Source organism: Eumetopias jubatus, unplaced genomic scaffold (assembly GCF_037043125.1).
Source record: "Eumetopias jubatus isolate StellerSeaLion01/CBP00866 unplaced genomic scaffold, mEumJub1_p1.0 scaffold_11, whole genome shotgun sequence".
NCBI classification, from domain to species: domain Eukaryota; kingdom Metazoa; phylum Chordata; class Mammalia; order Carnivora; family Otariidae; genus Eumetopias; species Eumetopias jubatus.
Genome location: NW_028274817.1, coordinates 88,233,216 through 88,245,495, shown reverse-complemented (window position 1 = coordinate 88,245,495; position 12,280 = coordinate 88,233,216). Strand labels below are relative to the sequence as shown.

General features: G+C 36.8%; 1 protein-coding gene across 6 annotated transcripts in view; it reads left to right on the top strand.

The window, feature by feature from the left end:
• Positions 1 to 12,280, top strand: part of KDM6A (lysine demethylase 6A) — a 209,317-nt gene that overhangs the window by 149,782 nt on the left and 47,255 nt on the right. For 2 of the 6 annotated variants that reach the window (XM_028113342.2, XM_028113341.2), the window contains exons 11-17: positions 3,722 to 3,820; positions 3,964 to 4,183; positions 4,744 to 4,878; positions 5,323 to 5,478; positions 6,045 to 6,140; positions 7,094 to 7,195; positions 7,862 to 8,257. In XM_028113342.2, coding sequence (XP_027969143.1) covers positions 3,722 to 3,820; positions 3,964 to 4,183; positions 4,744 to 4,878; positions 5,323 to 5,478; positions 6,045 to 6,140; positions 7,094 to 7,195; positions 7,862 to 8,257 — 1,204 coding nt within the window. The remainder of the gene's footprint in view (positions 1 to 3,721; positions 3,821 to 3,963; positions 4,184 to 4,743; positions 4,879 to 5,322; positions 5,479 to 6,044; positions 6,141 to 7,093; positions 7,196 to 7,861; positions 8,258 to 12,280) is intronic. The other 4 variants (XM_028113344.2, XM_028113345.2, XM_028113343.2 and 1 more) reach the window with 4 other exon arrangements.

The window sequence follows — 12,280 nt, the reverse complement described above, 5'->3', positions numbered from 1 at the left end:
AGAAACTGGATCTTTTACCATCTTTGTATATTCTCGCCTAGCAAAGTGGCTATTCAATAAATGGAATAAATGAACTGACTGAACACTGTTTGTGTTTAAAGCTAGCCCCATTGCTAGTGTTAGTGTTGCACAGTGGGAGGCTTCATACAGGGACTGGAAAGGAGGTCCAGCACTGGAAAGTAGGGGCTGCCTAGTCATCGCCTCTAGTGTTAACATTATATATGAAAATTTAAAAAATTAAATATTTTAAATATTATAAATATTAAATATTTATAATATTAATTAAATATTTTAAATATTAAAATAAATTAAAAATTTTATTTTAATATAGGTTAAAAGGCATGTGTACCAGACATTATTTTCCTTTTGACCTAAAATAAAGATTAGTAGTTTAATACAATACAGTAGTGTTGATGTCTTTTTAGTATACTTAAAAAAAAATTCTAGGCATTTAAACATCTAAAATTACTATTTTAGTAATGCTGTAATTTTCAGCTCAGTGAGTATTCCACAGGAGGGTTTTTTTTTTTTTTTAATTTTAGCCTAACTTTACATTTTAAGCCACTGAGATGCTTTTATTTGAATCTTTTCAGATAAAATTTTCCAAATATACAACATGCTTTACGATTTCTCAAATAAAGGATACTTACCTCAGTTTAATTTGTTTTGGAATTCAACATTATCATGTTAGATGTTCATTTTTTTTAATCCGTAATAACGTAATTCGACGATTGTTTTAGACTTTTTTTCATTGATGTTTACTTTTTTTTGACCTCCTTTCACTGCCTTCTGATGTGTTGCTTCTAATCCTTTTTGTTGTGAGAAAATTTTTATAAATAATATATATTTTAAAAGTTATTAAAGCTCTGAATGGAGACCTCAAGTGTCAGTAAGCAACTTTGGGATTTGATGACCCTAATATTTCTAAGGCTTTTTATTACTTACCTTTGCATTCAGGTCTGTGTTGAAGATGTCATTTGGCATGTGTGTATCATAATACAGGGGTGGTGTGGTAATCCTCTTATACTGGTACTGATCACTGACATTGTTAGCACAGAACTATAGAATGTTAGAGCTGGGAGGGACCAGGGAGGTCACCTGCTTCACTCTGTAAACCCTGTCATTTTACAGATACAGAAAGTGAGTTCAGAGGAGGAAAATGTTTTGTCCGAGGTCATAGTCACACAGGTAACTAAATCAGAACAGGAACTAGAGCCTAGGTTCACTTATTGCTTTTTCAGAGACACAAGGCTGTCTCAGGGGAACTTAGTTAAGTTTTATTAGAGGAAAAGTGGTTGGTGGTTGGACTGGGACGTCTGCATTTGGGCACATTGGTTTCCTACTTTGACTTTGTAGGAATGGAATGTGAAAACATTGGTTGGGGAATTACTGCTTATTCCCTCAGTGGTTAGGTAAATTTGTCTATAAATCTGAGATTTGGCTTTGATTTAACAACAGCAAACAGGATGTGTTTTCTACTATTTGTGAAGCATTCCCTTCCTTTGTGGTGTCTGTCCCTGTTTGGCATTGTCCTGAATTCTCCCTTCATAAAAGTTTGCAGGCGCGCTCTGCCACGGCCCTCTCTGTCTCAGTCACTGACATTTCTTATTGCCCAATCCATAAGATTAGTGATTCCTTAGGCTTATTTTCACCTCTCCCTTGTAGTCGTCCTATGTTCTTAAACCCTCTCTTCTATGTGGATGAATTCCAAATCTAGATCTCTATATTTCAAGGTATTAAATTTCAGGACCACATCTCTTATTCTTGACCTAACATTATCCATTTTAGTGTTCTCACCTCACATCAAAGTAAGCATATTTCAAACCTCATATTCTTTTCCAAACCATCTCCTCCTTTTAGTTTTGCCAATGAGGTCACTTTTTATTTATTTATTTTTTTAAACACTATTTGCTCAGGCTTAAATCTAAGTTATCCACCCCCCCCACCATGGATATCTAATAAGTTGGTCACAAAGTCTTTATCTGTCCTTTTGGTTTACTATTTCTCCCTTCTTTTCCTTTCTTGCCATTTTCATTACTTTTACCCCAGTTTTGGCCTGTTCCAAGCCAGTGAGTATAGCTGCCTTCTTTTTTACTGTCCAGAATTTATTTTCCTTTCAGTTTATCCCTACACATTGTTAGCAGATTAATATTCCTATAAAGTGCTTTCGTGGTGCCATTTCTCTTGTTAGAAGACCAAAAACTTCAGGTTATCCTTGGGCTGGATTTATAATTCTCTATTCTTTGTATCCGTGCTGTCTTCTATACATTAGGTTTTGCTCATACTGTTCAAACAACATTTTGAAATGCCTTCTCTCATCTCCATCTGAATCAGTGGTTCCCAGACTTTTGGATTACATGAATCAGTAAAATTTCAAAGAATAATTATGAGGATCCAAATATGCTATTTGGGCACATAAAAACATTTAGGATTTTTTGCTGTTGGGGCGCCTGGGTGGCTCAGTCGTTAAGCGTCTGCCTTCTGCTTAGGTCTTGGTCCCAGGGTCCTGGGATCGAGCCCCGCATCGGGCTCCCTGCTCCGCGGGAAGCCTGCTTCTCCCTCTCCCACTCCTTCTGCTTGTGTTCCTTCTCTCGCTGTCTCTCTCTCTGTCAAATAAATAAATAAAAATCTTTAAAAAAAGAATTTTTTTGCGGTTTACTCAGCCAGTTGTATTTCAAAATAAGTCGGTTGCAATGTAAGTATTAGTTTAATGGAAAGTTTATGTAAGTATATGTTATCTTTCCATTTTATTTTCATGGCCAAATTGCCATATATTGGCTGATAATTGATAACACTGATCTAAACTATATGCATCTATACATACTCAAATTCCTTCGTGTTACCCTTCCCTTTCTTGCTTTTCCTAAATCCTGTAGTGTGTATTGTGGTGTCTTCTACCCTAAATTCTCAGAACAGTTCTTGTCTCTGTCAGCCATATGATAACGGCATCATGACATTTGCAATGTGTCTTCAGTCCTCAACTAAATTGTAAGCTCCTTGAAGGCAGGGACTGGGTTCTGTTTTTTCTTTTTTCCTTAGTGCCAAGCACTTAGAAGATAATTTCTATATTTATAGTTTCAGCTGCTGCTCTGTGTTTCCGTCTGGTACGTCTGCATTAAGAAAATGACAGGTCCTTGAAACTTTAATCATACCTTGCTACCCTTACATGTCGTGAAATATTGCACTCACCTTATTTTTACTGTTTTTGGTAGTTAGCTTGATTTTACCTGCATCTTAATGTTTGTATTTTTTACGAATTACAGAATGATTGAGCTCATGGTTATTATTTAGGAAAGGAGAACTGAAATCCGATTCAGCAAGTCTTACCAGCATAGGGTGGTTTTCTTGGTTTTTAACTCTGTGTTCTTACTGAATGTAAGCTATATAAATAGATGAAGCTATTTAAGTGGAATGGCACGTGTGCGTGTGTGTGCACGTGTGCGCTTTCCACTCTCTATATGATATTGAAGTAATATGGACTCTAATTATTTTAATATTGTTCATTAATGCAGCATGCTTTAGCACTTATCAGATAAACTACAATATAGTTCACTGAATGGTTAATTATAATGTACATTATAATTTTATATATATATATATACACACATACATTCACAGAAATATGTAAGCTTATTAGGATTTTTTATTTGCCTTGAGGTTTTTCAGAAAATTAATCAGTATTAATGGAATTTTCTGGATTTTTTTTTCCCTCCCCTCTCAGGTGCTATTCAAGTATTGGGAAAGTTCAGGATGCCTTTATATCTTACAGGCAGTCTATTGATAAATCAGAAGCAAGTGCAGATACATGGTGTTCAATAGGGTAAGACGTTATATAAAAATAATGGTCTTATACTTGATATACAACTGTTGCATAACGTGTAATGTACTTAGTAGTTAATATCACTTGAGAAGCTAAGTAGTTTTCTTAGTTGACCTATTTTTTTTCTGACTTTCTCTTTCTAGCGTGCTATATCAGCAGCAAAATCAGCCTATGGATGCTTTACAGGCTTATATTTGTGCTGTACAATTGGACCATGGTCATGCTGCAGCCTGGATGGACCTAGGCACACTCTACGAATCCTGCAACCAGCCTCAGGATGCCATTAAATGCTACTTAAATGCAACCAGAAGCAAAAGTTGTAGTAATACCTCTGCACTTGCAGCACGAATTAAGTATTTACAGGTAAAACTTTTAAATAGCAGTTTTTTAAAGGCACATGTTTCCCCATGACACTCAGGCAGGAGGCGGGTGGCTGGAAAGTTTGTCTAGTTGTGTTTTGATGTCTATAATTTGTTTCCATATTTTGTAAACATACCATAGCTTGTAATATTATTTTACTTTTCATTTTAAGTAAGATATGTAGTATTTAAAAGATGCTCTTTTGCACATTTACTGTTGATGCATATTAATTTACATAATTTTTTTCTATGTGCTGTCTACATTTTTAAGTTGTCATAGCATTTTAGAGAAAAGAACACAAACACTGTCTTTCACTCTTGCTTGGAGTTTCATGAGAAGACAGCTATGAGAACTCTGATAACAGAGCTCAGCTTTGTTTTAATTCTCACAAAGGTTTATATTCTGGTTACCCTCTTTATACTTTTAGTATCTTTCTGAAACCCCAAATTAAGAATCTATTTTCTTTTAAAAACAATTAGTTATAGCATTTAGGAAGATTTAGTGGACTTGGTCTTACTCAAGTAGGCTTGTGTTAAATTTGCTTTTTACATAATTTTTCCTAGGCTCAGTTGTGTAACCTTCCACAAGGTAGTCTACAGAATAAAACTAAATTACTTCCTAGTATTGAGGAGGCGTGGAGCCTACCAATCCCCGCAGAGCTTACCTCCAGGCAGGGTGCCATGAACACAGCACAGCAGGTGAGAAGTTGGGTTATGTTCTGCAGGTGCCCAGCTTTAAGGGTTCTTTTCAATCTGTAGTGGTCAAGCGTATTTTACTAAGTACAGGAGGCTTTTATTAATGAAAAGCCTTTTGCTGTAATTGCAAAGGGAATCTACATCAAAATAAAACTCCCTCTGATATGGGAAGAAATTTTGGGGTGCCAATTTAGAACCTTTGTGCATTTTCATGATTTTGAAGGAGATTTCTTAATGCTGCAGTGGTTTGTTTAATTTTTAAAGCAGTTTTTCAAAGGAAGGTACACATTCCTCCATTGATGATTCATTTGATTTTGATTTTCAATAATTGCAATCAGCGATGTCCACATAGCTTTGAAAATATGCAGTTTGTAAAGTTTTATAATTTGAAGGAATGAACTAAGAATATATAGAACCCTATTTTTGTCTTCCTTCTGTGATTCTTAGGCATGTAAACCTCATCATCCAAATACTGAACCTGTAGTAGGCCTCAGTCAAACACCAATTTCACAGCAATCCTTGCCACTACACATGATTCCTTCTAGCCAAGTAGATGACCTGTCCAGTCCTGCCAAGAGGAAAAGAACATCTAGTCCAACAAAGGTATATGTTTTAGAGAAATAGAAAAATCCCAGTCAAAAAGGAAACTCCCAACTGCCCTGAACTTGTGCAGTTTTGACTGTCTCCTGTCCTTTATATTAAATCTGTGGACATCAAAGAGTGAAAGGTTTGAGTTTTTCTATCCCAAATTCTTAGCATCATATTAAATATAGAAAGTAGGGATAAATTTGCATTCATCAAATCATTTTATTCATCTCCCTGCCGTTAAGATCTCAACACACTTTTCATCATCACTTTCTCCTGACATTGAGATAAATTTATTGTTGGATCTAGTGGACAGTGTGGTATTTAGGTTAGCCATTTGGGCCATAGTTTAGGGGTGGGCCTTTTTGGGTGGCTTATTAAAGAATCAATATTTTTGTTTTAAATTTATGATTTCCCAAATTTATTATGCATGTAAAATTATTTTTAAAAGAATTTAATGTCATAACATTTTTTAAATGTAATATTCCAATTCATAGTCATTTGGCCTTCATTAGTCATTATTGTTAACTCCATGGATTTAACCAAATATTCTTTAATTTTTTTTTTTTATCAATTTTCCTCAGAATACTTCTGATAATTGGAGTAGTGGCCATGCAGTGTCACATCCTCCAGTACAGCAACAAGCTCATTCGTGGTGTTTGACACCACAGAAATTACAGGTATGTAAGATATACTTTTGACAGATTGTTTTTCCTCTTGAAAAAGAGTACAAGCAGTAAACTTTAAATTTTTAAGTATTCTTAACGTTGAGTGGCAGTAAATCCAGTTAATATGCACATAAGCAAAATGAACCCACTTTTATCAGAGTAATGGGATAATTTATTCTTGATTTTTTTTTCACTTATTTTTAGTTTTATTTTTAAACAGGCAATATATTCACATGCTTCAAACTGCATCAGTATGGTTATAGGCTATATAAAGTAAATTCTCCTTCCAGTTCCTGCTCCTACCCACTTAGTTCTCCTTCTAACAGCCAGTCCGTGTTACTAGTTCACCTACCTTTCCTGAGATGGCGTGCATGTACAAGCAAATATGCATCCTCCTTCGCTCTCATGTTATTTTTCTCCTTTTTTACACAAATGGTAGAATGCTCTATATATTGTTAATAATGTATTTTTACAGACTTTTCCATGTCAGTACGTAAAGAGCTGCTTTGTTCTTTTATGGCTACAGCATATTTATTTATGTAGATGTCACACGTTTATTTAAGCAGAGCACTAGGTTTGGATAGTCAGGCTGTCTTTAGACTTTTTCTATTCCAAACAGTCCTGCTTTGAGTGTACTTGACATGATGCATTTTTAAGCTTAAAGAACTTTCATTCTGTGTGAATACCAAAAAATACTGTATTGGCAAGTAAAATTTTATGCCCATTTGTCTCAGATATCACATTATAGTAAACCTCTTTAGATGAGTGTTTATTTCTTACTCTCTGAAACTTTTTAAAGGGCTTCATCTTGGGGTTGATTGCTGTTGATCAGGAATCCGTATCTTTGACTAGATAGCGGTTCTGAGTTGGTGTAGTCATTTCAGGACAAGGTTGCTTAGAATAGTGAGCTTGAGCTGGTTTCTTAGATATGCCTTTGACTGTATTCTCCTTTCTTCTTCTTCTAGCACTTGGAACAGCTCCGTGCAAATAGAAATAACTTAAATCCAGCACAGAAACTGATGCTGGAACAGCTGGAAAGTCAGTTTGTCTTAATGCAGCAACACCAAGTGTGTATAGCATTTTTTCCCCTAAAATTTGTTAGCATTTTGAGTATTTTTCTTGACTAAAACATCCTTTTAGAGCATGTTCATGCCCACTTCTTTCTGCCAGTATTTGGTGGAATTTAGTAATCTTGCTTCTTAAAATACTAATAATGGACAGAGATTTTTAGATAAAAATAGCTGTAAATTTAATTTTGAGCACAAGAGTTGGTATTTTGTTACTTATTTACATGCCATTTTGCCTGTGTTCTAAGGGTTTATTTATATTATTTAATACTTAACAAGCTATCCTAAACTGAGGTGAGGTTCTTTTCTTCAGGACTTGTTTAGTTTGGAAGATCTGGCATATAAATAAAATAGAATGAAAATTTGAGATCCCTTGTTTTCAGCTTGGGGAAAAGACCTATAAATTCCAGTTTTCATAATTTTCAGCTGCTTTCTTTTGTCATTCCTGAAGGGATATTTCTCAAAACACTTCTCTGCTTTTCTGAGGGAGCTAATCTAAATACGAATAAACACAGTTTCTTGTTTTTAAAAAGTGTGTATTTTTCAATCTAGAGAAATTAAATGTTAGAGAAAATCAGAGATTACCTGGTCGCACACCTTCATATTCTGGTCCTCTCCCTTTTGGGCCACACAAGCAGCATTTATTTTTCATTTGCTTTTTGACAGATGAGACAAACGGGAGTTGCACAGGTACGAGCTACTGGAATTCCTAATGGGCCAACAGCTGACTCATCACTGCCTACAAACTCAGTCTCTGGCCAGCAGCCCCAGCTTGCTCTGACCAGAGTGCCTAGCGTCTCTCAGCCTGGAGTCCGCCCTGCCTGCCCTGGGCAGCCTTTGGCCAACGGACCCTTTTCTACAGGCCATGTTCCCTGTAGCACATCAAGAACGCTGGGGAGTACAGACACTATTTTGATAGGCAATAATCACATAACAGGAAGTGGAAGTAATGGAAACGTGCCTTACCTGCAGCGAAACGCACTCACTCTACCTCATAACCGCACAAACCTGACCAGCAGCGCAGAGGAGCCGTGGAAAAACCAACTATCTAACTCCACTCAGGTAATAGAAGGACTAGCTGCATTTGTTGGCTCCTCATATAATAGTTGTCTTTATTTGGTTTTACGCATTTTGAGAGGAAAAAGAAGTTTGAGGAATGTTTTTATAAGCATTTTATAGTACTATAATTTTTTTTAAAAGATTTTATTTATTTATTTGAGAGAGAGAGAGACAATGAGATAGAGAGAAAGCATATGAGATGGGGGGAGGGTCAGAGGGAGAAGCAGACTCCCTGCCGAGCAGGGAGCCCGATGTGGGACTCGATCCAGGGACTCCAGGATCATGACCTGAGCCGAAGGCAGTCGCTTAACCAACTGAGCCACCCAGGTGCCCATATAGTACTATAATGTTATTAACTACATTTTGACTCCCTACACACACACACACACACACACTCTTGAGTATATTTTCTTTTCCATTACAAAATTCTCCCCACACATGCACACATGGGCACACCCACACAATCTTGGAACTTTCCAAAAGAAGAAAACAGATCATACAGTCCCCCAAAACTTTGTTAATTTACAATGGCATAAACATTTATGTAATGGTACTTAGTTCATTTCTACATATATTGCCTACTTAAGATCAGGTGCTTATGCTAAGTTTTAGGTATTCACTGTGGTGGGCGAAAAAGACCATTAAAGAAGCAGTTACCATAAATTACTATGAAACATGACTTTGGTGAAAAGTGCTGCCAGAGTACCTAGGAGGGCACATAAACTAAGATGTTAAGAGTCTCCAGAAATTGGAGAATTTGGGAGGGGAGAGAGCTGCTGGTAAAATGTGCCTAGAGTATAGATTATGAAGAGGGAAGGGTGAAATGCCAGGCTGAGGAAGGTAGAAAAAGTTGCCTAATTTGTCTTTAAGGCAAAGTGGAGCCACTGAAGTTTTCAAAACAATAATGGATCTCATGGACATTATTTCCGCCAAAGATACGTGCCATATTTTACTCAGTTCACTGTTAGATACAATTTCTAAGTTTTTACTTCTAAATATTTATGCACATAGTTTTTCCTGTGTTTTGGATTGTTTCCGTGGAACGGATGTTTCAAAGTGGAACTGAAAGGTCAAAGAGTAAGCATCTAAAAAAAAGTTGCCAACAGACATTGCCAAATGATTTGTGCTTTTAGTAGTCTACTATAAGAAATATTTGACTTACTGCTGGTTAGCCTTTTATTATTGGTCAAACCAAGATAAGTTCTTTTTCTAAGACAATTCTAAGTTTATTCTTAAAGTACTGCTGTTGGTGGGACCATCTCTTCTAGAATGATTAGTAGTTTTATTTATCCTTAAATTTTGAGCACCTACTGTGTCCATGTCTTAATTGAGGCTCTGGGGATAAATCCGCAAACACACGAAAATGTCTTAATTCATGCAGGTAAAAAATAAATAAACAAGTAAGCATTATATATAGAACATTAGGTAACGATATGATTAGTTCTCTGGAAAAGTGTATTAGGGGAGCTGGGGAGTACTAGAGATCAGTGGTAGAGGATTCACAGTTATAAATAGGAAGGTCAGGGAAGGCTTCCCTGGAAGGTGACATTTCAATAAAAACCTGAAAGAGTTACGGAAGTGAGCCTTAAAGATGAGCCTTAAAGGTATTTGTGATAAGAGTGTTCAAGCCCAGGGAGCAGCAAGGAGCAGTAGGCCCTAAGGTAGGAGTGCGTTTTGCATTTTTTGAGGCAAATCAAGGTGACAAGCATGGCTGAGCAGGCCCAGCTAAGGGTGAGAAGAAGGGAGGTAAATGTGGTCCAGCTGGAAACAGGCTGTCTGAATCATGTTCAGCCTTGTAGGCCATTATAAGGGTATTGGACTTTATTGTGCATTACATGGGAAACTGTAGGGGGTTTTTGAATGGAGGAGTAACATGATCTGAACTTAGTTTTTAACTAGATCCTCTCTGGTACTCTGGATAGACTAAAGGAGGCAAAGGTAGAAATGATGTGACCGATTTGGAGGTTATTGCTGTAAGCCAGGTTAAGAGATGGTGGTGGCTAGACCCAGAATGGCCGCAGTAGAAATGATCAGGTTTTAGGTTCATTTGGAAGGTAGAACTGATGGGATTAGCTGATAGAGTGGGGTGTGAAAGAGAGGAGTCCAAGCTAGCCTGACCCACTTCAAGGGATGGATGAGTCTGGGTGAGCTCACCATGCCAGGGCGGGGGCGTGGGGGAGCAGTAGATGGAGGAAAGAACTCAAGACTGCAAGCCTTGAGGCATTCCAGTGTAATAGGTCAGGAAATTGAAGAACTAGCAAAAGAAGGCTAGAAGAGGAGTGTGACCTGTGAGGTAGTAGGAGATCCAGGAGAATGTGAGTGATGTCCTGGAAGCCAAGTGAAGAAAATCTTTCAAGGAGGAAAGCATGATCAAAGTATAAATCATATAGTGCTCATTGGCCTAGTAAGGTAAGGATTGGGAATTGACCATCTGAGGTATTTGGTGACATTGCTGGGGCCAGGAAAAACTAAGGGGCACAAGCCAAATCTACCCCATGACCACGACCTGCTTTTGTTACTGTTTTTGTTTTTACAGCCCACAAATGAAGAATGGATTTTCATTTTTAAAGCATTCTTAAAAAAAAAAAAATGTGTAACAGAGACCTATATGGCCCACAAAGCCTAAAATATTTTCTGTGTGACACTTTACAGAAAACATTTGGATGAGAACAATTTCAGTGGATTGGTGGGGGCAAAAGCCTAACTGTAGTTGGCTTCAACATAAAATGGAAAAAGAAAGTGAAAGCAATAAATGGTAGACAGTTCCAACACAGATATTTTAGTCATGTGGGCTATGTACTGCACAGTGCCGGGGTGCCATCCCCATAGATCATGACATAAAAAGGAAGGAGAGAACAGGTGACAGCTGGAGGGGAAGTGGGATTAAGAGTTGTTTTTTGTTTTAAATTTAAGTTGGGAGAAATCAGAAAGAAATTTAAGGGGGGAGGTGAAAGATAATGGGCAGTGTTCAGTATAGAGGGAGAAATTAACACAGGAGGAAGAGGAGAAAATTGTTAGAGTAGGTGAGAGGATGGGATTTTGGGGGGTTCCGGGTCATTCAGCAGTAAAGGATTGTTAAAAGTATAACATGAGATGTTTGCTAGAATGCCTATAGTGCTAAGGTATAATTGGCAGCTAATAAATGAAAACCTTTGTTATGATTGTAAGTTATTATTCTTTTATTCTTTATTACATCTAATTCCCTAGCTTGCTTAGCTGCTTAGATTTCCAGTAAATACTCTCTTAACTCTACTTTGGAAATTTGCTGTCTTTTAAAAACATAATTCCAATGAAAGAACCTTCAGTTTGCAGACCATGAGGCCTCTCTGTACATGACTGAGTACCAGGTGGCAGAGAGCCGCAGCCTTTGTTTCATGGGTACCCAGGCCAGTGTCTGCTTTACAGTTTAGGTAATGCAGTTGGGAAAGGTGTCTAAAAAATGTTGTTGAGCTGATTCTAGGTCAGAAGTTTCGCAAATGAGGATGCTGCATGATCACTGTAGCTGGGGAGTTTCTATCTCTGGCATTAATATAATTAAAGAGGCTTTTTCAATACTGCCTTTTCAAATATTTTTCTCAAGTTGTAATGGAGCTAGACCATTGGATAGACTTGTATGGTATATCTGCCTTTCAGCTTTTCATGACGAGAGGACATAAGTGATCCATATTAATTTACATTACACTTGTGAAGAATTTATTCAAAGGTATCACTTAAGATAGGAAAGTAAAATTACATGAATTGTAGGGGACTGTTAAGCAACTACTCCAAGGAATTTATAGCCTAAAATAGTTGATTTGCAGACAGACATGATGTAATAAAATGGTTTTTTACTTACCTGTATACTATAATCAGTTTAACTTAAGTGATTATCTTATGAGTAAATATCTGATGATGAATGAAATTTTGACTCAGCCACCCAGACTTTTTCTTAGATAATATTTTAAATATTGATATGCTTATAAGATTATATTTTTACTTTATGAACGTTTTCATTAAACTTAGAGATTTCATCTTTTAACTACTACT